Here is a 22,596-nt window from a genome sequence, read left to right on the forward strand (position 1 = left end):
TTACAATTTTAAATAGGGTGAGTTGAGAAGGTGATACTTGAACAAAGATTAGAAGGCAAGGGGAGGGAAAGGTGAGGAAGGGACCCTGGATTTGGGGGGAAGAGCAAGTCCAAGGGCCCTGGGGCATAAATGTGCCTGGCTTTTTCAAGGAAAGCAAGGAGGTCAGATTCACTGGAGCAGAGCGATCAGTGTGAGAACAACAGGAAATGCTTAGGGGCAAATCAAGCAGAGATTTTAACCTGAGTGAAATGAGGAACCATCAGAAAGTGCTAAGCAGAGCAGGGACAAGATCTCAGAGTTCAAAGGACTGAGCTGGCTGCTGTGTTTAGACTAGACTGTGCAGGTGCCCGTGGCATTAGGGAAGCCTGAGGTATCAATCACAAGGGTGAGAAGGTAGTGACGCAGACCTCGAGGGGGGACAGGTGTGGGTAGTGAGGAGCGGTTGGATTAGGGATCTGTTTTGAAGACATGGCCGACACGATTTTCTGACCGACTGGACGTGGGGTATGAAAGAGGAGGCAGGGATGACTCCAAGATCTAGCCACTGATTGTCTGGTGGAGCACAGTCTTGTTTTGGTGCATTGGGCCAGGAGTGCCGTTCGGACACTGTAAGTTTGAGAAGCCTATTGGCTATCCAAGTGGAGTGAGCAGCTGGCTTTTGCCTGTATAAGTGATCTGGGGGATATACTAAAGCTTCAGGAAGTGAGGTTGTGCTGAGGTACTTCCAGAACCGGCCACGTCCTCCTAAAAGCTAGAACATCCCTGAAGGGCAGCTCATCGAGCCTCAGCCCCTTCAGCACACAAAGCCCTTCTTTTTCCTCCTTGGGGGATGGCGAGAAAAATGAACAGAACTGACGCGGCACAGCACAGCCTCCACGCTCTCGCTCGCCGCAAGGAAAGACGCCATGCGGGTTGGAATGGGAACTCAGACGGGTCCCGGGAGGTGGGGCGGCCTGGGGGGCGGGGCGGGCGGGGGCCTGAAGGTGGGCGGGGCCGCGGAGCGGGCGCACGTCACGGAGGGGGCGTGGCCGGCCTCCTTCCCTCCCGCAGGTCCATGGGAGATCAGCTGGTCTACGCTGCCGTGACGTGGGCCGGTTCACGTCACCGCCGAATGGCAGCCTCCAGAAAGGCACCGCGAGTAAGGTGAGGGCACTCTGCCGCGGAGCCGGTGTCCGGGCAGCGCGCGCCACCCCCGGCACCGAGCGCGCATGTTGCACTCGGCAGGGCAGGGACGAGCGGGTGAGGAGCGGCGGGCTGCCCACCGCGGTCGGGCGCCGGCTGGGGCTGACCGGAGCCCCGCGAGCGAGGCCACGGGGAGGGAGCCGTGTAGCCGGGCAAGTTACGGTTCGTTTCCGGCGGGGTCGCGGGCACCACCGGGCAGCCCGAGCCGGGTCCCCGGACGAGTGTGTGTGCGGAGCTGCGGTGCTCGGCCTGAGGGGGCTGTGGCCATCGCCGCCCCCTCCCCGGCCCGGCCAGAGGCCCCGCTGTGGCAGGAAGTGGACCCCTCCTGGCCCCTCCCGGGGTTCGGGGAGGCGGGCGAGCCCCTGCCCTCGCTCCTCTACCCTGGGAATCTAATTCTCAAATTACAGTATGACAATATGACACCTGCAGTTTGTCTTCCTGATCTGTCACCGCCACTAGGATCGGCAGCCGCGGCCTTCCCACCCAGATGGTTTCAGAGGCTGTGTACGGGAATACTTTGGCATAATCTCCAGGAAAATCCCACCAGTAACCTGCCCTGGGTTCTCCCTGGATTCAGGGAGGTGAGAAGGCTAATACCCTGGTTTCACATTAAACAGCTTTCAGCTTGTGCTTCCGCCACAACCAGGGTATACTTACCAGAGCAGCCTACAAAATGGGAAACTGAGAGAACGTTGAGAGGTCACAAAGGCCAGAAGCCAAACTCCCTGGCAATCCACACGGGATCAACTGTCCTCTGACCATTTGCAACTTGAATGAAGAGGCTGGACAGCATGGCCAGGCTCACTTGCTGAACATAGACCATGGCTTGTGCTTGTGTTTGTGAGTGGACAGATCCCAAGCTGACCTTGACTTGGACTTGGCCTTGCCACAGCATGCTGGGGATGAGTAGAGGACCTGCCCGCTTGGTGGAAGGGTGTCTGATGTGCGGCTGACCTGCATGGGGAAGGAGCTGCCTATGTGTTAAGTGCTGGAAGTGGGGTCAGGCAAGTGGATAATGAGTTCTTTTTCTAGAAACTTCTAGGCCGAGAAGTAGCCTTTGAGGACCAAGTTGGTCTTTGCTGGGTTCATAGAATCACAACATTTTAAGGGTAGAAGGGTGTTTCAGCATCAGCTGAGAGAGCCTCCTTACCTCACACAAGAGGCAACTGAGAGGCTGAGAGAAGGGAGGCCATTTGCCCCAGGCACCTCCCCTAATGGCAGAATTTGAGTGCCATTCAGTGTAAACATGACTTAGTTTAGGTGATGGAAACTAAACTCAAATTGACTTATGTAAGGGGGTGATCTGGCTTCTAGTGCAGCAGAGTCCACGAGACCACACTGGCGTCATACTTGGCTTCTCTCTTACACCTTACACCTCTTGGCTCTGATTTCTTCAGTGTTGGCTTCATTCTCAGGCAGACTTTCTCCTTTGGCAGGTTATGACAGTTCTTAGTGTGACAGCCCCCGCAGAAATAGGGCCCTTTTACCCAATGGTTGGAGCAGAAATTCCAGATCTGATCCTCACTGGACCGATTTGATCCTTATGTCCATCCCTGAACCGATCATTGTGATTTGGAGGGATGGATTGAGCGGGTCTGGGTCCCAGTACTTGGTGGGTGAGTGGGTGAGACTCATTCCAACTCTGTGGACTGAAAGTGGAGAAGAGACGTTCTCAGAAGGAAAACCTAGGTGCTCTGATCAAAAGAAGGAGGGTTGGATTCTGGGTAGGCAAAATAACATTGCCCACTTCTTCATCCTAGAACTTGTTCCATTCTACCCTTGTCTCACCTCACAGGGCATGATTGAGCATTTTGGTCCTTGTTTTGCCCCATCTTGAATGATATACGTGTACGATTCTCATCATGGACTGGGGGAAGGGGGAGGGTAGCAACACTGCTGGGATTTCTTTAAAAAGAGAGAGGGAGAAAAATGTGCCATAACCATCTTATAAAAAGATTGAATAGGAAGTTCTCTGCATGCTTCTTTCTTCTTACCCATCTCATGGCACATCATGACACTGAGAAGGTGTAGGCTGAAGAAGTCCTGGGCAGGAGAAGAGCACTGAGCAGGAAGTTGGGAGGCCTGGGCTCCAGTTATAGTTGTGTCATCCTATAGCCCTGAGGCCTTGAGCAAATTGTTTGATCTCAGTTTCTCAGTTTCTTTCTAGAGGGGGGAGCTGAGCTGGATCATCCCTGAGGTATATTCTAGCTCTCACATTTAATGGTAGCCCTGCTTTGACTGAGAGTCTGAGAATGTGTCTGTCCAAGTAAGTGAAGGGTAGATGGATCTTGGACTCTACAGAGACCAGGGTATGACAGGAGCATGACCATTTTAATGTTTAGCTGCTTTGTGGCTCCTTTGATCCTTACAGGCAGGTGGAGATGGTGATGCTGACAGAGAGAGCTTAAACTCAAGTTCTCTGTGAGCATCAGCTGTCAGACCTGATTTCTGGTCTTGGCTTTGAAGCTCCTGATGGGTATGGCCTGTGGCAAGTTATCTTTGTTTCTTCTCTTGTGAAGTGAATGAAGAGGGCTACTTCTGAATAACCTCTCTCCAGCTCTCTTGTCCTGTGTGTGAACCAGTCACTGGCACCAGTTAAATTTGAATCGATAGAGAAATTGACTTCCTTGGCTCACCATCTTGTAAATGTGCATATGAAGTCAAGGGAGATCAGGTGAGAATGTGACTTGCATCGCTGTCCAAGAAAAGGAGGTTTCTTACTTTGTAAAATATAACAGTTTTATTGAGATACAATTCATGTACCACACAGTTCACCTATTAAAAAGTACAATTCAGTGGTTTTGAGAATATTCCCAGAGTTGTACAACCATTACCGTGGTCAATTTTTAGAACATTTTAATCCTCCCCAGAAGAAACCCTGTACACGTTGCAGTCACTCCTCATTTCCCCAACTCTTCCACAGCCCTAAGGCAACCATTAGTCTACTTTCTGTCTATGGATTTGCCCATTCTGGACACTGAATATGGAATCAAACAATATATGGTCTTCTTTGACTGGCTTTTTTCACTTAGCATAAAATGTTTTCCAGGTTTACTGTGATGTAGCATGTATGAGTAATTATTCCTTTTTATTGCCAAATAATATTCCATTGTGTGTTTAGACCACTTTTATTTATCCATCAATTGATGGCCGTTTGGGTTGTTTCTACTTTTTGGCCATTATGAATAATGCTGCTATGAACATTTGTGTGTAAGCTTTTTTTTTTTTTTTTTTCATTTTTGGCATTTTAACATGGAGGCAAAAGTGGTAACAATAGCAAAGCAAAAAAAATAATAATAAAAACGAACAATATTTAACTTTCCCATCACCCAAGTCTCACACTGAAGTTCTATTCCCGTGTCCCCCATAAGCACCACTGAACTAAAAAATCTATTTTAAAGCACCCAAACCAGTCCAGATCCTCTCAAAACCAAGAGCCCCTGCCAGAGCTGTCGCCTCTCTTGGGTCCAAGCGAGAGGAGGGTTCCGGGAAAGGCACCTCATAACTCACGCAGCACAACGCCGGGGACGGGTTCGGGCACGGGGCACTTGGCATGGAGCCGGGGTGGCAGTCACAGCCTCTGTGCTGACACGCAGGGAAGGGGACTTCTTCCATGATCCCAACTATTTGGTTACACAGCCAAGCAAACGTGACTAGAGAGTTGGTTTAGCGGAACAGGAACCCGGGCCTCAGAAACAGACCGGGCCCCTTCCAGCAGGATCCAGCGGCAGGGAAGGGATTCGGAATAAAGACAGAATCACAAAGGCGATAAAGGCTGGTTGTGTGTAAGCTTTTATGTGGACTTAGTTTTCTTCGGTATGCACTTAGGAGTGGAATTGCTGGGTCATAGGATAACTCTGTATTTAATCTTTTCAGGAATGCTAGACAGTTTTCCAAAGCTATTATACCATTTTACATTCCCACCAGCAATGTCTGGGTGTTCCAATTTTTCCACATCCTTGCCCATAATTGTTACTGCCTGTTTCTTGGTTTGTTTGTTTGTTTTTAATTATAACCTTCCTAGTGGATGTGAAATAGTATCTCGTGGTTTTGATTTGCATTTCTCTAATGAATGATGATGTTGAAAATCTTTTCATGTGATTATTGTCCATTTGTATATCTTCTTAGGAGAAATATCTATTAAAACCTTTGACCATTTAAAAATTGTAATATTTGTCTTTTTATTTTTGAGTTGTAATAGTTCTTTATATACTCTGGATACTAGAATCTTATCATATATATGAGTTGCAAATATTTTCTCTCATTTTATGGGTTGTCTTTTCACTTTCTTTATGGTATCCTTTGAAGTATAAAAGTCTTTAATTTAGAGAAGTGCAGTCTATTTATTTTTCTTTTGGGGCATGTGGTTTTGATGTCATATCTAAGAAATCATTGCCTAATTCAAGGTCAGACAGATTTATGCCTGCGTTTTCTTCTAAAAAAACATTTATGTCTGTGTGATCCATTTCGAGTTAATTTTTGTATATAGTGTGAGGGTAGACGTTCAACTTGGTTCTTTTACATGTGTATATCCAGGTGTCCCATCATCATTTGTTGAAGAGACTGTAGTTTTCTCCGTTGAATGGTACCCTTGTAAAAAATGGACAGTAAATGTGACGGTTTATTTCTGAATTCCATTTAATTGATCTATAAGTCTATCCTTTTGCCAGTACTACACTGTCTTGATTACTGTAGTTTTATTAGTTTTGAAATCAGGAAGGGTGAATCCTTCAATTTTGTTCTTTTTCATGATTGTTTTGGTTATTCTGGATTCCTTGCATTTCCGTATGAATTTAGGATCTGCTTGTAAATTTCTACATAGAAGCTAGCCGGAATTTGATAGGAATTGCATTGAATCTGTAAATTATTTGGGGGAGTATTGCCATTTTAACAATATTGTCTTCCAACCCATGAACATGGAAAGTCTTTCCATTTATTTAGGTCTTCTTTAATTTCTTTCAAAATGCTTTGTAGTTTTCAGAGTGTAGGTTTTTTACCTCTTTTGTTAAATTTATTCCTATGTATTTATTGGTTTGATGCTGTCATACATGAACTTTTTTTTTGTGTGTGTGTGGTACGCAGGCCTCTCAACTGTTGTGGTCTCTCCCGTTGCGGAGCACAGGCTCCGGGCGCGCAGGCTCAGCGGCCATGGCTCACGGGCCCAGCCACTCCACGGCATGTGGGATCTTCCCAGACCTGGGCACGAACCTGTGTCCCCTGCATCGGCAGGCGGACTCGCAACCACTGCGCCACCAGGGAAGCCCTGAACTTTTCTTAATTTCATTTTTGCATTGTCCATTGCAAGTATGTAGAAATACAATTGATTTTTGTATATTGATTTAGTATACTGCATTCTTCTTTTTTTTTTTTTTGAACACGTTACATGACATGCGGGATCTTAGTTCCCCACCAGGGATCGAACCCTTGCCCCTGCACTGGAAGCTTGGAGTCCTAACCACTGGACCACCAGGGAATGCCCTGTATCCTGCATTCTTGATGAGCTTGTTTGCTAGTTCTGATTTTTTGTGTGGATTCTTTAGGATTTTCAATATTGAAGATAATGCCATTTGCAGTAGAGATAGTTTTATTTCTTTTTTGCTAATCTGGATGCCTTTTATTTTAGTTTCTTGCCTTATTGCCCTGGGTAGGACCTCCAGCACAATCTTGACTAGAGGTAGCAAGAGTGGACATCTCTATTTTGTTCCTGATCTTAGGAAGAAAGCATTCAGGCTTTTGACATTAAGGTTGATGTTAGTCATGGCTTTTGTAGTATTCTTGATCAGACTGAGGAACTTCTCCTTTTCTAATTTGTTGAGTATCCTATCTAATCCTGTCTAATTTGTTGGCATCCTATCACTTTCATCATGAAGGGGTGTTGGATTTTGTCAAATGCTTTTTCTTTGTCTATTGAGGTGATGATGTAGTTTTTGTTCTTTATTCTGTTGACATTGTGTATTACATTAATTTTTATATGTTGAACCAATCCTGCATACCTGGGATAAATTGCACTTGGTGATGGTGTATGATCCTTTTATATCTTACTGGATTCAGTTTGCTCATATTTTGTTGAGGATATTTGCATTTGTATTTATAAGAAATATTTAGGGGGCTTCCCTGGTGGCACAGTGGTTGAGAGTCCGCCTGCTGATGCAGGGGACACGGGTTTGTGCCCCAGTCCGGGAGGATCCCACATGCCACAGAGTGGCTAGACCCATGAGCCATGGCCGCTGAGCCTTTGCGTCTGGAGCCTGTGCTCCGCAACAGGAGAGACCACAGCAGTGAGAGGCCCGCATACCGCAAAAAAAAAAAAAAAAAAAAAAAAAAAAAAAGAAAGAAATATTTAGGTACCTTACTTTTTAATGAAAGAATATACGGTTCCCCCAGTAAAGGACACCTCATTCTGTACAAGGAAATTAAAGTAGCAGCCATCTAAGAGCAGGCCTGGAGTGACTGGTGAAAATGTCTGGCTGTGTGGTGGACTAAGCACATACAAATGTGGTAAAATTGTAACAAAACTATTTTTAAGTTCATAGCTGAATAAAATCTAAAACCCTTTCTATAGCCAACAACAGGCTCCTTGTTGCCTCTGATCTTGTCTCCTAACCACTTACCTCCCTGTCCCCCGACACACATATCAATACCACACTGGGCTCCTTGCTTTCCTTCAGGTATACCATGCCTTAGGGCCCTTGCACTTGCTGTTCCCCCTTTCTGGAGTGTTCTTCCCCTAGACATACACATGGCTCCATCCCTCACTTTTCTTTAGGTCTCTGCTAAAATGTCATCTGTTCGTTAAGAGGCCTTGCCTGGCAACCCCATCTAAAATAACCTTTCCTCTTACCTCTCTGACACTGTCTTCCCCTTGCCCTGCTTGACTTTTTTCATAGAACACATACTCTGCCTGGTAGACCATTTTCTTGTGTCTGTTACCTCTCCTCCTATATCCTCCCCTTCTAGGATCCTCCCGCTTTCCCCTGCCCCACTATGTAAACCTCTTGAGGTCAGCGATGTTGTCTGTTCACTGTTGTGTGTAGAATAGGGCCAGGATTATAGAAGATTTTCAGTAATTCAGTAAATATTTGTTGACTGAATGGGCTTGAAAGAAAGAGAAATCCTCAAGTGCCAGAAATGTAGGGGAGCTTAAAGCCTGCATGGCAGCTGGTAAACTGAGCCTTGAGGGATTATACATGCTGTAGGCCTTCGTAGTTGGGGTCCACGGCACCAGACTATCCTTGTGTGAGGACAGGACACTTGTATGTAAATCTCCTTGCTAAGAAGTTAAAGTGAAAATTAATCTCAGAAGCAAACAACAGTGACAGCAGTGCTTGTACAATCCAGGATATGTCTCATTCTCATAGATAAAATAGTCTGTGAGTCTATAAGAAAAAGGATGACCCACCAAGAGGGATCCAGCAGACCGAGCAAACTTGAGGATTACTATTCCAAGACCTTCTAATGGAGGGTCTGAAATGAATTTTAAAATAAGGGCCCCAAATAATTAAAGCTAAGAGACGGAATAGAAACCATAGTGAAGGAATATGACACCATGAAGAAAGGACAGGCAAATTTGAAAAAGAACCAAATAGAACTGTACATGTGAAAAATATAGTCATTGCAAATAAAATATTTTTAGACTAGTTAAAACAGGAGATTAGACATAGCTGAAGAGAATTAATGAATTAGAGATTGGGACTGAGAAGGTTTACCTGCCAATGGTGTTGTTGTATCTGCAAGTTTTATCTGAAACTTATTTATTTCATCACTGATACTGGGGTGAGAGTTTTTCTGACTCACGAAGGAAAACGGCTAAGTCAGGTTGATGTTCCTCTCTGACTAAGCCTTGCCACGTTTACTAAGGTCAAAGTCTGCAGTATCCTGTTCTTTCTCTTCCTTAGGGCAAAGTACCAGGATTTTCAGCTGAAAAATCTAAGAATAATTGAACCTGACGAGGCGACACACTCAGGAGACCCAGGTATAGAAACAGGTAATAATTTTGTCTGTTACTGAGATGGAACATCTCAAAAGGATTTTGGGTTCTGTCACCCCAACACCAAGTTGGGAGAGAAGAGAGGGTAAGGGATTAATAATTGATCATGAGTGGGGATGAAGGGATATATATCTGGAAATTAAAAACCATTTTGTCTTTTGGTTTCCTGGGTTGTTGGTTATTGTTTGTGTGTGTGTGTGTGTGTGTGTGTGTGTGTATGTGTATAGCTAGTTTTAAGTAGAAAGTTAGAGTTATGGTTTTTGCATTTCCTGTTCTTGGGATGGTGGTGATGGTGGTGGTAGTGGTAGGGACAGGTTGTTATTGAAAAAGTCCTATTCTGATTTTTCTAATTTCTAATATAATCCTTTATTGACCACCTTAGAGATTAGCTTTCAGTTTTCATGATAAGACTATGAAATAGGAAAAGTTTATGGTGTATTATTGTGCTTTATAAATTGAATGGGCATTCAGGAAAATCTTTTTGGGAAAATTTTCTGGAACCATATCCTCTTCCCAGGACTGGTTAGTTATATTATTGGGTTGCCAGAAACCTGAATTCTGAAAAGTGGTGTATTTCTGTATTTCTGTCCCATGTAAACTAGTGCTTTTCTGTGGGCTACCCAGGAGAACTATAGTGTTTCCTTCTAGTTGACTGAAAAAAAATCAATCCTGTGAAGCACATTAGAAACCATAACAGATCTCTCTTTGGAAGGTCAATGCTGCAACTACATGCAATTTTAGGTCCTTTTTCTTTAAAAATGTAGATGTATCCAACACATTTTGGGCCGTGTTAGGAGGGAGGAGAGGAAGGAATGGGAAAAAGAGGAAGTAGGAAAGGGAAAAGTGATAGAATAATTGAATTTAGAGTTTGAAGAGAACTTACCTTTCTTTTTACTACATATGAAGAAGTAGAGGTTCAGGAAGCTTCAGTTGTCTGAGATTGTAAATCCCAGCTGGAAACTGGAACCCACTTGTTTCGATTCCTTTGGTCTTAGAATGCTTTAAGAGAGCCTCTGTTTTGTTCCCTAGATAATATGATCTAATAGAGCATGGGCTTGGTAATTGGATAGAGCTTGGGTCCTGGTCCTGATGACCCAGTTGATTTGGGCAAGGATTTAACTCCTGTTTATTTATCTGTAAAATGTGAATAGTGAAATCTCCCTGGGGGGGATTATTGTGAGAATTAACCACTAATGTATGAAAAGCCCTTGGCCCTTGCTCAGCAGTGGGACAGAGAAACAGACCACCATCTCTAAAGCTATGGATGCTGGAAAAGCAGCTTGGCATCTGTGCAAATGTTAAGATGCTGAAATTGGAGTAAACTAGTCCCTTCTATTCTTATAACAAGGCATGTAGGAATCCCAGCTGGTGCTTCAGATTCAGATTCAAATAATATTTCTTGAGCTTCTACAATGTATCAGATGCTGTGCATGGAGCTTTCACACATGCTGTCATGTTAAACTCTTCTAGCCACCCAGTGAGGTAAATAGGGTGTGCTCTTCATGTACTTCCAAGCAGTGAAAAGTCTTTTGTTTGTGATAAAGGCTCAAGGTTTAGGAGCTTATGTCTAAAAGCAGACCCACATATGCAAGAGACTTTGAAATGAGTCATTCTTTTTAAAGCATGATTTAAAAATACCTGGCAATGTATGGGCTAATTTTACATCATGGCCTAGGTTTGTTGTTCTTGGCTCCCCCTTCCCTGCACACCCTGATTAGCTCTTGGCTGCTTCTAACATTTCTGAAAAGCAATGGGATATGGAATGAGCAGATGCTATTATACAGCATCTTCTAGGATCCTAGTTTTCTTTCACTGACGATTCGTTACTGTTATGCTGAGTCTGAAAAGATCATAGACACAAAGTTGTGATATTCATTCAGCCATCTTTGAGTGAGTGTATGCATATGTTAGGTGCTTGGCTAGATACATGGATTCAGAGATGAAGATGACATGGTCCCTGCCTTAAGGAGAAGCAATATATACACCTAAGGCACCATTTATCACATTGCTTTCATAGTTAGTTAATTGTGTAGCTACCTCTAGTAATTGCAAACACAACATTTACTATATGCCAGGCACTGTTTCTAAGTGCTTTGTATATAGTAGCCCATTTAATCCTCATAAAAATTACCCTATAAGGATCACCAGCCATAATTTTCACCTCCGCCATCTTGACTCATTTCAACTGCTGCCACCTCAGTAGCTGGGTCTTATAATTATACCTGCTTTGTCTCCTCCTCAGCTCTAGCTGCTCACCCATTCAGTCACTTTGAAGGCCTCTTGGCCTGTGGCCACCTCTCCCTCAGCCACCTTTGCCCATTGTGTCCTCCTCCTTGATAGGTGCCCCTGCTGCCACAGCCCATTCGTTGCCTCAGCCACTGCCCCTTATCACATCCTGTCTGTTAGTTGTGGTACTGGGAGTTCTTTCATTGGGTCTGATATAGGTGACAAGTGGCTGCATCAGACTCAGGACACCGACCAAATATGAAGGGCATGAAGGATGAGGAAGGAAGGCGCAAGGGAGATGTTAGTAGTGGTGAGGGGGGCAGGTGGCATTGTGGAGGGAACTGTGACGATGCCAGTGTAGTGGAGTGAAACTGAGGATGCTGGTGATTCTGGGGAGTCCAGTCAAGAGGAGGAATGTAATGATGCGGCAAGAGATGGTGATGAAGGTCAGAATGTGGTGTTGAGGAGGCCGGTTCTGGTGACCAGGAAGCAGAGGATGTCTTTGACCGGCTCCATTTTGCCCTTGATGGTTTTCAGTTTGTAAGTGAGGATTTTGTGCTTGCCATTGGTTCTGTTGACTTTATTGATGAAGTCAGTAACATAATATTGATCCATACTACAGTCAGTGCCATAAACACCCAGTCTGTGCCATCAAAATCTGTAAGTCAGGATGTGTCCAAATAGAAGGCAAATTCTGTAAGGAAATTAATGATCTTGAAAGAAAATATACTGGCTGCTGTCATATAGTTGCTTTTTAAAATTGCAGATGCTCAGGCTGTACTCCAGACTAATTAGATAAGATCCCCAGGTAGTCCTCCTGTGCAGCCAAGGTTGGAATACTGCTCCAAAGGATGTCTACGTTTTTGCTTGACTTATAAAAATGTTAAATTGCTCAGAAATATGGTTAGGAAACACAAATTTATTCTGAAGCTCCTAAAAGATGTCATAATAAAGTTTTCAGGTGCTGGCAACTTATGAGGTCATAATAGGCTTCATTTTGAACCCAGTGACATATTGACATATAAATTTAGGTCAGATTAGATACTTCTGATTCCTCTTTTTCAAGTACATGAGAAATTATAGGCTTAGTAGGTCAGACAAAAGGAAAGGATGTCCCTCTGAAAAGTATTCAGAAGCATCTGTAATGCAGGGATCATGGACATGTTTGAATCACGAATAGGACCATTTCCATTGTCTCTCTCTTTGAGTACTTCTGTCTTTTGGAGACATCTGAGTGGGAGCCCTGAGGCCAGCAGCTGAAGCTGCCCTTGCAGATTATGAATAAAATGGGGCACTTTTTCAGTGAGTCCCAAGAGTAGTAGTATGGTACCTCGTAGGGGAATCTATTGGAGATAACCATAAAGACTGAGGCTTTTATAGCCTAAGGTGCTGGTGATGATGGAGAAGCAGCAGATAAAAATGCTAAAGAAAAAAACAGAAAAAGGATCTATACCTAGCAGAGTACAAGCCGCAGTGAGCCAGGGTGTAAATTCTTGAAGATAACCTGTAGTACAATAGCCTCAACGTAAATTACTTACAGCATTGTGCATTAGGATGTTTTTGGTTAAGTCAGGTATTTTTTATTTGTTTAAAAATTGGGTTGGCAAAATCCAAAAGTCTGACAACACCAAATGGTGGCTAGGATGTGGACCAGCAGGAACTTGCATTCATTAATGGTGGGAATGCAAAATGGTACAGCCACTTTAGAAGACATTTTGGTAGTTTCTTACAAAACTAAATATACTCTTACCATATGATCCAGCGATCATGTGCCTTGGTATTTATCCAAAGGAATTGAAAACTTATATCTACAGAAAAATCTGCAACATGGATGTTTTATTTTTATTCATAATCACCAAAACTTGGGAGCAACCAAGGTGTCCTTCAGTTTGTGAATGAAGAAACAAACTGTGGTACATCCAGACAATGGAATATTATTCAGCAGTGAAAAGAGATGAACTATTAATCCATGAAGAGACATGGAGGAATCTTAAATGCATATTGCTAAGTGAAAGAAGCCTATCTGAAAAGGCTATATACTGTATGATTACAACAATATGACTTTTTGGAAAAGGCAAAACTATGGAGACAGTAAAAAGATTAGTCATATCAATGGATTGGGGGGAGGGGAAAGAAGGATGAATAGACCAAGCAGAGAGGATTTTTAGGGCAATGAAAACTATTAAACTATTAAATCATAATGATGGATACGTGTCATTATATGTTTGTCAAAACCCATAGAGTATACAGCACCAACAGTGAACCCTAATGTAAACTGTGGACTTTGGGGGATCATGATGTGTCAATAGAGATCATCAGTTATAACAGATGTACCACTCTGGTACTTAACTAGTCATTGAGTGGCATGGAGCAGTCTGGTTTTGGTACAAACTCTCCTGTTGTTGCAGACAGCAGAATGGCTCCAAAGGTAACTTCGGAGCTGCTTCGGCAGCTGAGACAAGCGATGAGGAACGTGGAGTATGTGACAGAACCAATCCAGGCCTACATCATCCCGTCGGGAGATGCCCACCAGGTACTGAGTGGAGATGGGCTGGTGATGGAACTCATCAGCCCCTCTTTTCTTTTTATTCCTTTCCCTCAGCCCCAATGTGTTGTAGGATTCAAGTTGTCAACCCACATCTAAGCATGTTCTCCAGGGCTAGGCACAGGGACCTGTGTCCAGTAGAGTCTCACTGAATGCTTATTGATTTGGCCCTGGCTTCCTTATTTCCAATGTATATAGCTAGCTTTCAATAAATTGTGGAAGAATTAGGAGATAAAGGAAGGGCCAGAAGTCTGGACCTTTCTGTTGCTGATGCACTTTACCCCATCTCCTTTGCCACACCGTGTCTCCAGCAGGATTGTGTGTCTTGCCTCCCTTCTCCCCATCCAGACTGTCCTGTCCCACTGGCACAGCCAGAAGGGCAGCCAGAAATTCATCTTGGATCTCCACTCTAGCAGGTTTTAGGGATGATTCTATATATTACCCCCATCCTGCCCCCAGCCACCACCTTTGGTGGAAGCATTTCAATAAGTGCCCTCTGTATCTGAGAACACGAGTGATTTAATTATGAGAGAGTCGGGTTTAGAGAGGTGGAGACTGCATGTGATGGGGCTGAAAAGCAGAGGATGAAGGATTCTAGTCAGCAGGTGTTTGGATGCCTACACCATGGTCATGGTACTGCAGGGTTACAAAGACAAATTTAAGTTTGAATTCCTGCCCTCCCCGTGTTTACGGTTTAGTAGAGACCTGAGACGGTATACAAAGTGCTATTCTTCCATAGAGTCATCTACACATATACTTTTTATAGCCTTTGTTTATGTGCAGTGCCTTAGGTATGGTATGTGACACAAAGATGAGAATGGTCCTGGTCTCAAGAAGCAGACAGTTTAGTAATGGAGTTAAGATATGCATACACATGTCTATATTGCAAGGTGGAATGTGGACGTGCCATCAAGAAAATCTGGGCAGAGAGCTGTGGATGTTTGAGGTTGAGCGGGGAGGGTGAAGGAAGGCTTCATGGGCAGGGGAGGCATGTGAACTGGACCTTGAAGGACGCATGGTGTTGGGTAAATAGAGAAGGGGGAAGGGATTCTAGATAGGATTAATAGGAGCAAAGGCAGAGAAGCCCGGAAGCTTAGAGTGCTTTTCAGAAACAAGGTGGTAAGTTCCTCTGGCAAAAGCCTAAGGAAGTAAAAAGCAATAGTCAGAAATCCTGGTGTTCTAGAATTCTTTAGTTGCAGGCAATAGAAACCACCTTGAAGTACTTTGAGCAATAAAGATGCTGCTTTATAAGGATTTAGGGGCAGGGCCACTGCACTGGCACAACTCCAGGTTGTGAATGGTACTCTCTGGAATAGTGCCTCAGGTAGGATGTCCTGTGGAACCTGAGGGCAGCGTGCACCTCGCCCTCTAGGAGGACTGGAATAGGAGGGGTTTCAGCTCTTGCTACAGATAAGTTTCTTTCTGTCTTGGGCAACAAGGTAGATAGTGAATAGATGGCCGTCCCACAGTTTCTGCATATATATCTCTTTATCTATTACTTTCAAGATACCGGATTGAGCCAGAACCTTAATTCCAAATCCGGAGTCCTGGGTGAGAACTTGATTGGTGTAGTAGCTTGGTGTTTACCCTCAGTCACTGTGAGTGTGTAAGTATGTGTGTGTGCGCGCGCGCGTGCATGCTCACATGTGAGATCACGTGTGGCACTGACATGACTGATGAGGGTCTGCCATGATGGAGGGGCTGGCAGATAAGGGTATTACTGTAAGCTGAAGCAAAGTTCCCGAAAGAGGTCCACTCTAGCTGACCTTCTTTCTGCCCCTCCTCCAACGGTGGCAAACCATATGGTCGTGACAATATCAGGCCAGTGTTAACCTGGGGACAGCATCAAGATTGGACCCCTGCTTGGAGGCACAGGAGATTTCCTGGCCTCAGGAGCAAATGAAGGGCTGAAATGAATAACCAAAGGGACTGGATGATTTGAGGCAACAGCATGACATTCAGGATATTTTGATGTTTGGAACAGAGTTTCCCAAACCGTATTCTACAGCATTCCTGTTGTGTTTTGTAAGGTGTTCTGCAAAAAATGTAGTCAGGGGTCAAGAAAATAGTGAAATGAGCTGAACAGTTTCTTTTTTTTTTTTTATTGTGGTAAAAAAACTTAACATTTAACCATTTTTCACACCACTGTACAATGCATCAGTGTTAACTGTGTGCACATAATTGTACAGCAGATCTCTAGAACTTTTTCATCTTGCAAACCTGAAACTACGGCCACTGAACACCTCTCCCTGTCCGCGCCAACTGCCATCCTACTTTCTAAGAATTTGACCACCTTAGGTGCCTCATCTAAGTGGAATCATGCAGTACTGTCTTTTGGTAACTGGCTTATTTCACTTAGTGTAATGTCCTCAAGGTTCATCCATGTTGTAGCTTATGACGGGATTTCCTTCTTTTTTTAAGGCTAAATAATAATCCATTGTATGCATATACTACATTTTCTTTATTCATTTGTTTATGAACATTCAGGTTGCTTCCACCTCTTGGCTCTTGTGAATAAAGCTGCACTGAACATGGATCTGTAGATGTCTCTTTGAGATCTTGTTCAATTCTTTTGGATATATACCTGAAGTGGGACTGCTGGATCCTATAGTAATTCTATTTTTAATTTTTTCAGGAACCTCCATGCTGTTTCCCATGGTGGCCATGCCATTTTACATTTACCTCAACAGTGCACAAGCATTCCAATTTCTTTACATCCTTGCCAACACTTGTGATTTCCTTTTTTTTTGATGGTGGTGTCCTAATGGATATGAGGTGATATCTCGTGGTTTTGACTTGTATTTCCCTGATGATTAGTGATGTTGAGCATCTTTTCATATGCTTGTTGGCCATTTGTGTATCTTTGGAGAAGTGTCTATTCAGGTCCTTTGCCCATTTGAACAGTTTCTTAACTGTAGGATTTCTCAGGGCCTCTAATATATGAGTGTGCACTGTACAACTCTAAGGAACAGATGAAATATTCAGCACTTTACAGATTTAAATGTCCATGGAATTTCCACAGTCATCTCAGGAGTGGGGTAGGGGACTGTGTTCCATGGAATTCCTTCGTCTGTTGATCTTCAGTAGCACTTTTTGTACCACAGTGGGTTTGAACTTGCTCCTTGAAGACGTGAGAGGAAGGGGAGGTGTAAAGAGGAGTGGCCCCTGAAGATGAGGGTTTGGCAAGTAGAAGTGGTTGAAGGGGTGAAGGGGGAGGTGGGAGAACGATGTGTAAGTATAGGAGAAGCCGCAGATCAGGCCGGAAAGGGGCTGTTGTCACGTGAGAAAGCCGAGGTGGCCGAGTACTGTAATGTTAAATTTGGTAGGCAGGGCGGGTAAGGAGAGACTGGTGGGGTTTAGGGTGGGGCTTTGGTAACAGAATTCTTCCATTCACCTCTGTTCTCTAGATGAACAAGATTTCACCAACTTCATAGGAACCAAAGTTTCATCTTGACTAAGGGCTGGATGAGTAGGTAGGGTAGCCAACATAGCTTGGGCCTGAGGAGGTGTAAGTAGCAGAGGAACTGGGCATCCCACCATTTAAGAAGGGCAGACCTTGGCCTTGTCCTCAAGGAACTCCTTTTTTCTTCTCCTGCCTGGGTACCTCTGATGGTGGGCTCTTCCTTGCCTCCTGTCTGGCCCAGGCTTCAGCCTTTGGATTTGGGCTTCCTGTCACATGGATTCTCTGATGGATTCACCAGTGGTGTTTTTCATTCTCTGCCTTTCAACTGATTGGATGCAGCCCACGTGTTATCGGTGAGGGTGATCTTTATTGGGTCTGCCAATTCAAATGTTAATCTTTTCCAGAAACAACCTCACAGACACACCAAGAAATAATGTTTTACCAGCTGGCTATCTGGAAATCCCTTAGCAGGTCAAGTTGACACATAACATTAACCCTCATAGCACTAGCACACTGTTGTCTGAAATTGGGTCTCTCCTTTGAAAGGGTCTCACAGGCTGTTGTGGAGCAGCAGCCAAACTCCTACTAGTTCTGCTTTTTTATGAACCTTCACCTCCAGGTGAGGCCTCCTTGTATGGAAAGATTTGACCTGTGAGTATTACTTGCATTAACCTTTGAAGGTTTCCAGTTAAGGGTGTTCTGGAAGCTTTGTAGTGTTGGTATTTCAGTTTCAGTTTTCTTTTGCCTAGAGTTAGGATAAAATCTGTATGTTTACTGGTAGGGGACGTTCTTGTAGCCATGCCAAGTTTATCTTGATGTTCTTGGTCCTGGGTGCTGTTCCTGAGCCAACTTTTTTTTGGTATCATAATGCTGGTTTTTGGTCTAATACTCTGATTGATTTTTAAAAATTCTGTCTTTGACACTAGGTGTGACCTAATAGACCCAAAGCAATTTCTTACTCAGCTTTGGGAATGGCAGCGACACTGGCCAAACCCCAGTGATGTTCCAGGCTTTCCCTCAGTGTTTCACCTCGTGCTAATGGGTCTGGAATATCAGAATTGGATGGCTCCTCCCTAAATGAGGAAGTTGAAGCTCTAATCCTGGAAAAATGTGTTTTCCAGCAACATCCTGAAAACACAAAAAGTTAAGCTTGCTTGATATGAGCTGTCACTTTTATTGCAGAAGTCTCTATTTGTTTAGGCTTCACAAACTTATATTCTTGTACTCTTGCGGTCCTCTTCTCTCTCACTTCCCTCCCCACTACCCCCCCTCCATTTTTCTTTTATAATCTTTGGTTATCATTTCTGTTGCTGTAGCTTAGCCATCTGCCTTGCAAGACGTTGTGTTTTGCTTGTCTGGTGCATATTTCCTGGCTACCATATCAGGGCTAAGTATTGGGACAAATGTAAAAGGCAAGCAGTTAGCATATAGGTAAGCGTATGGGCTCTAGAAACTGTCTGGGTTCAAGTGGCAGATTCGCCACTTAACTAGCTGCTTGACCTCAAGTAAGTTACCTCAGACTCCTAAGTGTCAGGTAAACTCTCTGCGTCTCAGTTTCCCCACCAGCAAAAATGGGACAGTGACATATCTATCTCTTAGGGCTGTTATTAGGATCAAATGAGTTAATAGATCTAAATGCTTAAAGCATGTCTGTCACCTAATAAGTCTCATTATATTAGCTGCTATTTCTGTTGTTGTTATTATTACTATTATAGAAATGAATGAGGGAAAATATTCCCTTAAAGAGGTTAAAGAGTAGATAGCCCTAGTCACAAATCTAACACAAAATGCGACTAGTAAATGTCATAGGAAAGAACTCAGTCAGCACTGTCCAGTAGAAATACATGAGGCACATATGTAGTTTTAACTATTCTAATAGCCATAGTAAAGAAAAAGTAAAAAGAAACAGTGAAATTATTTTTAATAATACATTTTATTTACCCCAGTATGTCCAAAATATTATCATTTCATCACATCATCAGTATAAAAAATCATTAATGAGATAGTCTATATTTCTTTTTTTATACTGAGTCTTCAATTCCGGTATGTATTTCATTACAAAACATCTCAACTTGAATGTGGGATGTTCATTGGAAATATTTGATCTGTATTTAATTTCATAAAATTTTCAGTTGAAAAAGTGGCCTTACATATCAAAGTTGTTCTAAACATACTTAAAAAGTTTTGTAATAACTGAGCCTTGAGCATCAGTTTTAAAATTTATATTTAAATTAGTTGGAATAAAATCAGACATTTAGTTTCTCAGTCACATTAGCCACATTTCAAGTGCTTCGTAGCTGCATGTGTCTGGTGGCTACTCTAATGCTAAGCACAGATTTAAAGTGCGGACTGAACTCATAGGTGAGAGGGAATATTTTAAGCTGGCAGGGTCAAGGAAGGCTTCATGATGGAAATGCATTTAAATTGGAAGGTGAACAGGTAGAATTTGGGTGCATATAGGTAGAGAGGTGCAAGAAATACCATGGGAAAATCCGTGGAAGTAGGAGAACATGAATAATGATAACCCTAAAGAAGAAAGAATAATAAGGTCTGGTCAAGGCCACTCAGGAGCCACCAGAGTCAGGAGTTCAGGTTTCTGTTAGACTGTAGGGACCCACTGAAGGTCTTTGAATAAGAGAGTGACATGATCAATCAACGGGAGCAGTGTTCAGTGTGGATTGGAGAAGGGAGACACTGGGAACTGAGAAGCCTGTTCCGAGGCCATTGCAGGATCCCAGAGTCGGGGTACAGAGGGCCTGGACTTGGGTGCTGGTCTTAGGAGCAGAGAAGAAGGGAAGGATTTGGAGGAGAAGCAGTAGATAGATTGAGCGAGGACCTTGCAGGCAGATGAAGTTTGGAAGCTGAGAGGGTTTGTGGTGCCATCCGCAGAAAGAAATGAGAAGCCCCACGTTCCTTGTTTCAGGTCCTGTGGAGAGGAGGGCCCTCGTTGGGGTGACTGTTGAGTGGGACTCTGGGTCCTTGCCAGGACTGTGAGGACAGGGAGGAAGTGCTGGCTTTGTGTGTGACCTGCCACAGGAGCCTCCTCAGAAGTAGTAGAGGCTGCTGTGCTCTGGGGCTCTTGTTCCTGTTCTGTTTCAGGCTGGATTCAGGGTTAATGGAATTTCTTATACGGGTTGGGGAGGGAGGGTGTTAGAGAAATGAAGAGGAGTCTTGAATTCTGTCCTTTGTGTACTTTCCAAAGCACAAATACACACACCCACCCACTGTTGCATGTTGGAGACACTATGCACCCCGAATATGTAATTGTGCAAGGACTTGGCACTCCAGGGGTCTGCCCCTCTCTGTCCTTTTCGACTCTAAGGGTTTTTTCTTTTAAACTCAGAACAACGGTTGTAGTATTAATGAGTTTGGGCCCGGCGGGACTTTTACAGTGAGGAAGTGTCCATTCTCTCTTGTAATCTGGGTGTTTTCATGTACCTTCTAAGCCAAATGTTGGGATTTGCGGGCACTACTGGCCCCAAACCAGGAGAATCATTGGCTGGGGCCAGAACTGCACTGGCCCCACCTTTGAGAAATCCGAACTCCTTATCCTCCCCTTCTGTGAGGCCCCTGGTCTGCTTTTGGGCTCGGCTTAGTCCAAAGATCCCATCCTTGTGGGGGCGGCTCCACCACCTTGAGCTTTTGGCTGTGTTTATGGTTCCTCCTTCTGGAAGACATGACTCCGATTTTCCGAAACTCTTTTTGATTCTACTCCCATTCCTCCAGGAGCTGGCTTCCTGTTTTTATTTCTTAAATAGGCTTTCTCCTGGCGTGGAGGTAGTGATTTTTATCCCGGAGTGATTTTATTCACCGTATTAATTAGAGTAACGCTAGCTGTGGTAGCACATCTCAAAGTTTCAGTGGCTCTGTATTGCAGAGCCTTATTTCTTGTTCATGTAGCAGTCCAGAGTGGGTGTTCCTGGTTGGTGGGTGACCTTCTTCCACAAGGAAGAAGAGTGATTCAGGGATCCAGGCACTTTCCATCCTGTGATGCCACCGTTCCAGCTGGTGGAAGGGAAGGAGTATGGAGAGGGTGCCTCCATCTTTAACTGCCCTGACTCAGATATCACTTCCCACCCACTTTCCGTTGGTGAGAACTAGTCATGTGATCCCGCCTAGATGCAAGGGGCTCTGGGAAATGAAGTTCTGGATGGGAAACCAACCGCTCTTCACTGACTTTACAGTAGGAAAGGGCGTGAATCTTTGGGCAGTTATCCGTTTTTCCCACATACCTTGACTTGGTTTCATTTAAAAGCCAGTAAGTGGGGGAGCCAGGCTTGAACATAGGTTTGATTCCTGCATGTAGGAGACATCTGTTATGTGGCTGATGAGGGTAGAGGTGAATGGGGGGCATACCTGTGTTCCTTGTTCCCTCAGAGTTTATAATCCACTTGTGCAGACCAGATGTGCACAATCTCTGTACAGAATAAAAGAGGTTGCTTGGCAGTGTGGCAAAGGCATGGGCTTTTGAAAGTCAGACCTGAGATCAGATCTTGCCTCTACCACTTAGAGCAGTGGTGTCTTGGTTGGGGGGTGGTGGTGGTAAGTAAGTAATTTACTTCTCTGAGCTGCTGATTCTTCTTCTTTTTTTTTTTTTAAATCTGTAAATGGAAAGGATGCTACCTTCCAGAGCTGCTGTTGGGGTTAAAATTAGGGGAAATGAAGATAGTTATTGGCAAGTAGTCAGTCTTAGCCAGTATTATTTGTTATCATCACCCAAGGTGGGGAGCATGGATAAATGTCATTGTGGATGGTTCAGTAAAATTCAGAGGTGTGGGAGATCTCTGAAAGCTGGATGGGTCAGAAAACTTTGTGGAAGAGGGCATGTTTGAGCTGGATTTTGAGACATGGCTGAGGCTTTTTTTTTTTTTCCTGTAGTTTACTGATATGCTTTATTTGGCTGTGTTTTTTTAAATTGTTTGAATTAGATGCCAATGTTTAAAAATTGGGGGATCTCTCACAAACATACATATATTAAGCTTTTCCTGAAATATTGAAGGTTGGTGACACGTGGTTCCCATTCCAGCGTGGCAGGAATCAGAGCTGAGGAAGAGCTGCTCTCTCTAGAAGAGACAGCCTCTTGTCCTGCTTTACTCATTTAGTTTACCTGCCTGTACCCTCGGGCTTTTGAGTTTGAAACCGCAGTTATAATCCCTTCTGGCCTTTTTCCTGTCGGATAAAGTGTTAGTTTCCTGTTGCTGCTGTGACAAACTTAGTGGCTTACAACAACACAAATTTATTACCTTACAGTTC

General features: G+C 43.9%; 1 protein-coding gene across 15 annotated transcripts in view; it reads left to right on the forward strand.

The window, feature by feature from the left end:
• The first annotated feature begins 682 nt into the window (after positions 1-682).
• Positions 683-22,596, forward strand: part of XPNPEP1 (X-prolyl aminopeptidase 1) — a 55,872-nt gene continuing 33,958 nt past the window's right edge. For 2 of the 15 annotated variants that reach the window (XM_067024721.1, XM_067024723.1), the window contains exons 1-4: positions 1,051-1,143; positions 1,642-1,763; positions 9,078-9,154; positions 13,804-13,928. In XM_067024721.1, the coding sequence (XP_066880822.1) occupies positions 13,812-13,928 (117 nt within the window). In that variant the 5' untranslated portion in view covers positions 1,051-1,143; positions 1,642-1,763; positions 9,078-9,154; positions 13,804-13,811. The other 13 variants (XM_067024725.1, XM_067024727.1, XM_067024720.1 and 10 more) reach the window with 12 other exon arrangements.

Source organism: Kogia breviceps, chromosome 2, assembly GCF_026419965.1.
Source record: "Kogia breviceps isolate mKogBre1 chromosome 2, mKogBre1 haplotype 1, whole genome shotgun sequence".
NCBI lineage: Eukaryota > Metazoa > Chordata > Mammalia > Artiodactyla > Physeteridae > Kogia > Kogia breviceps.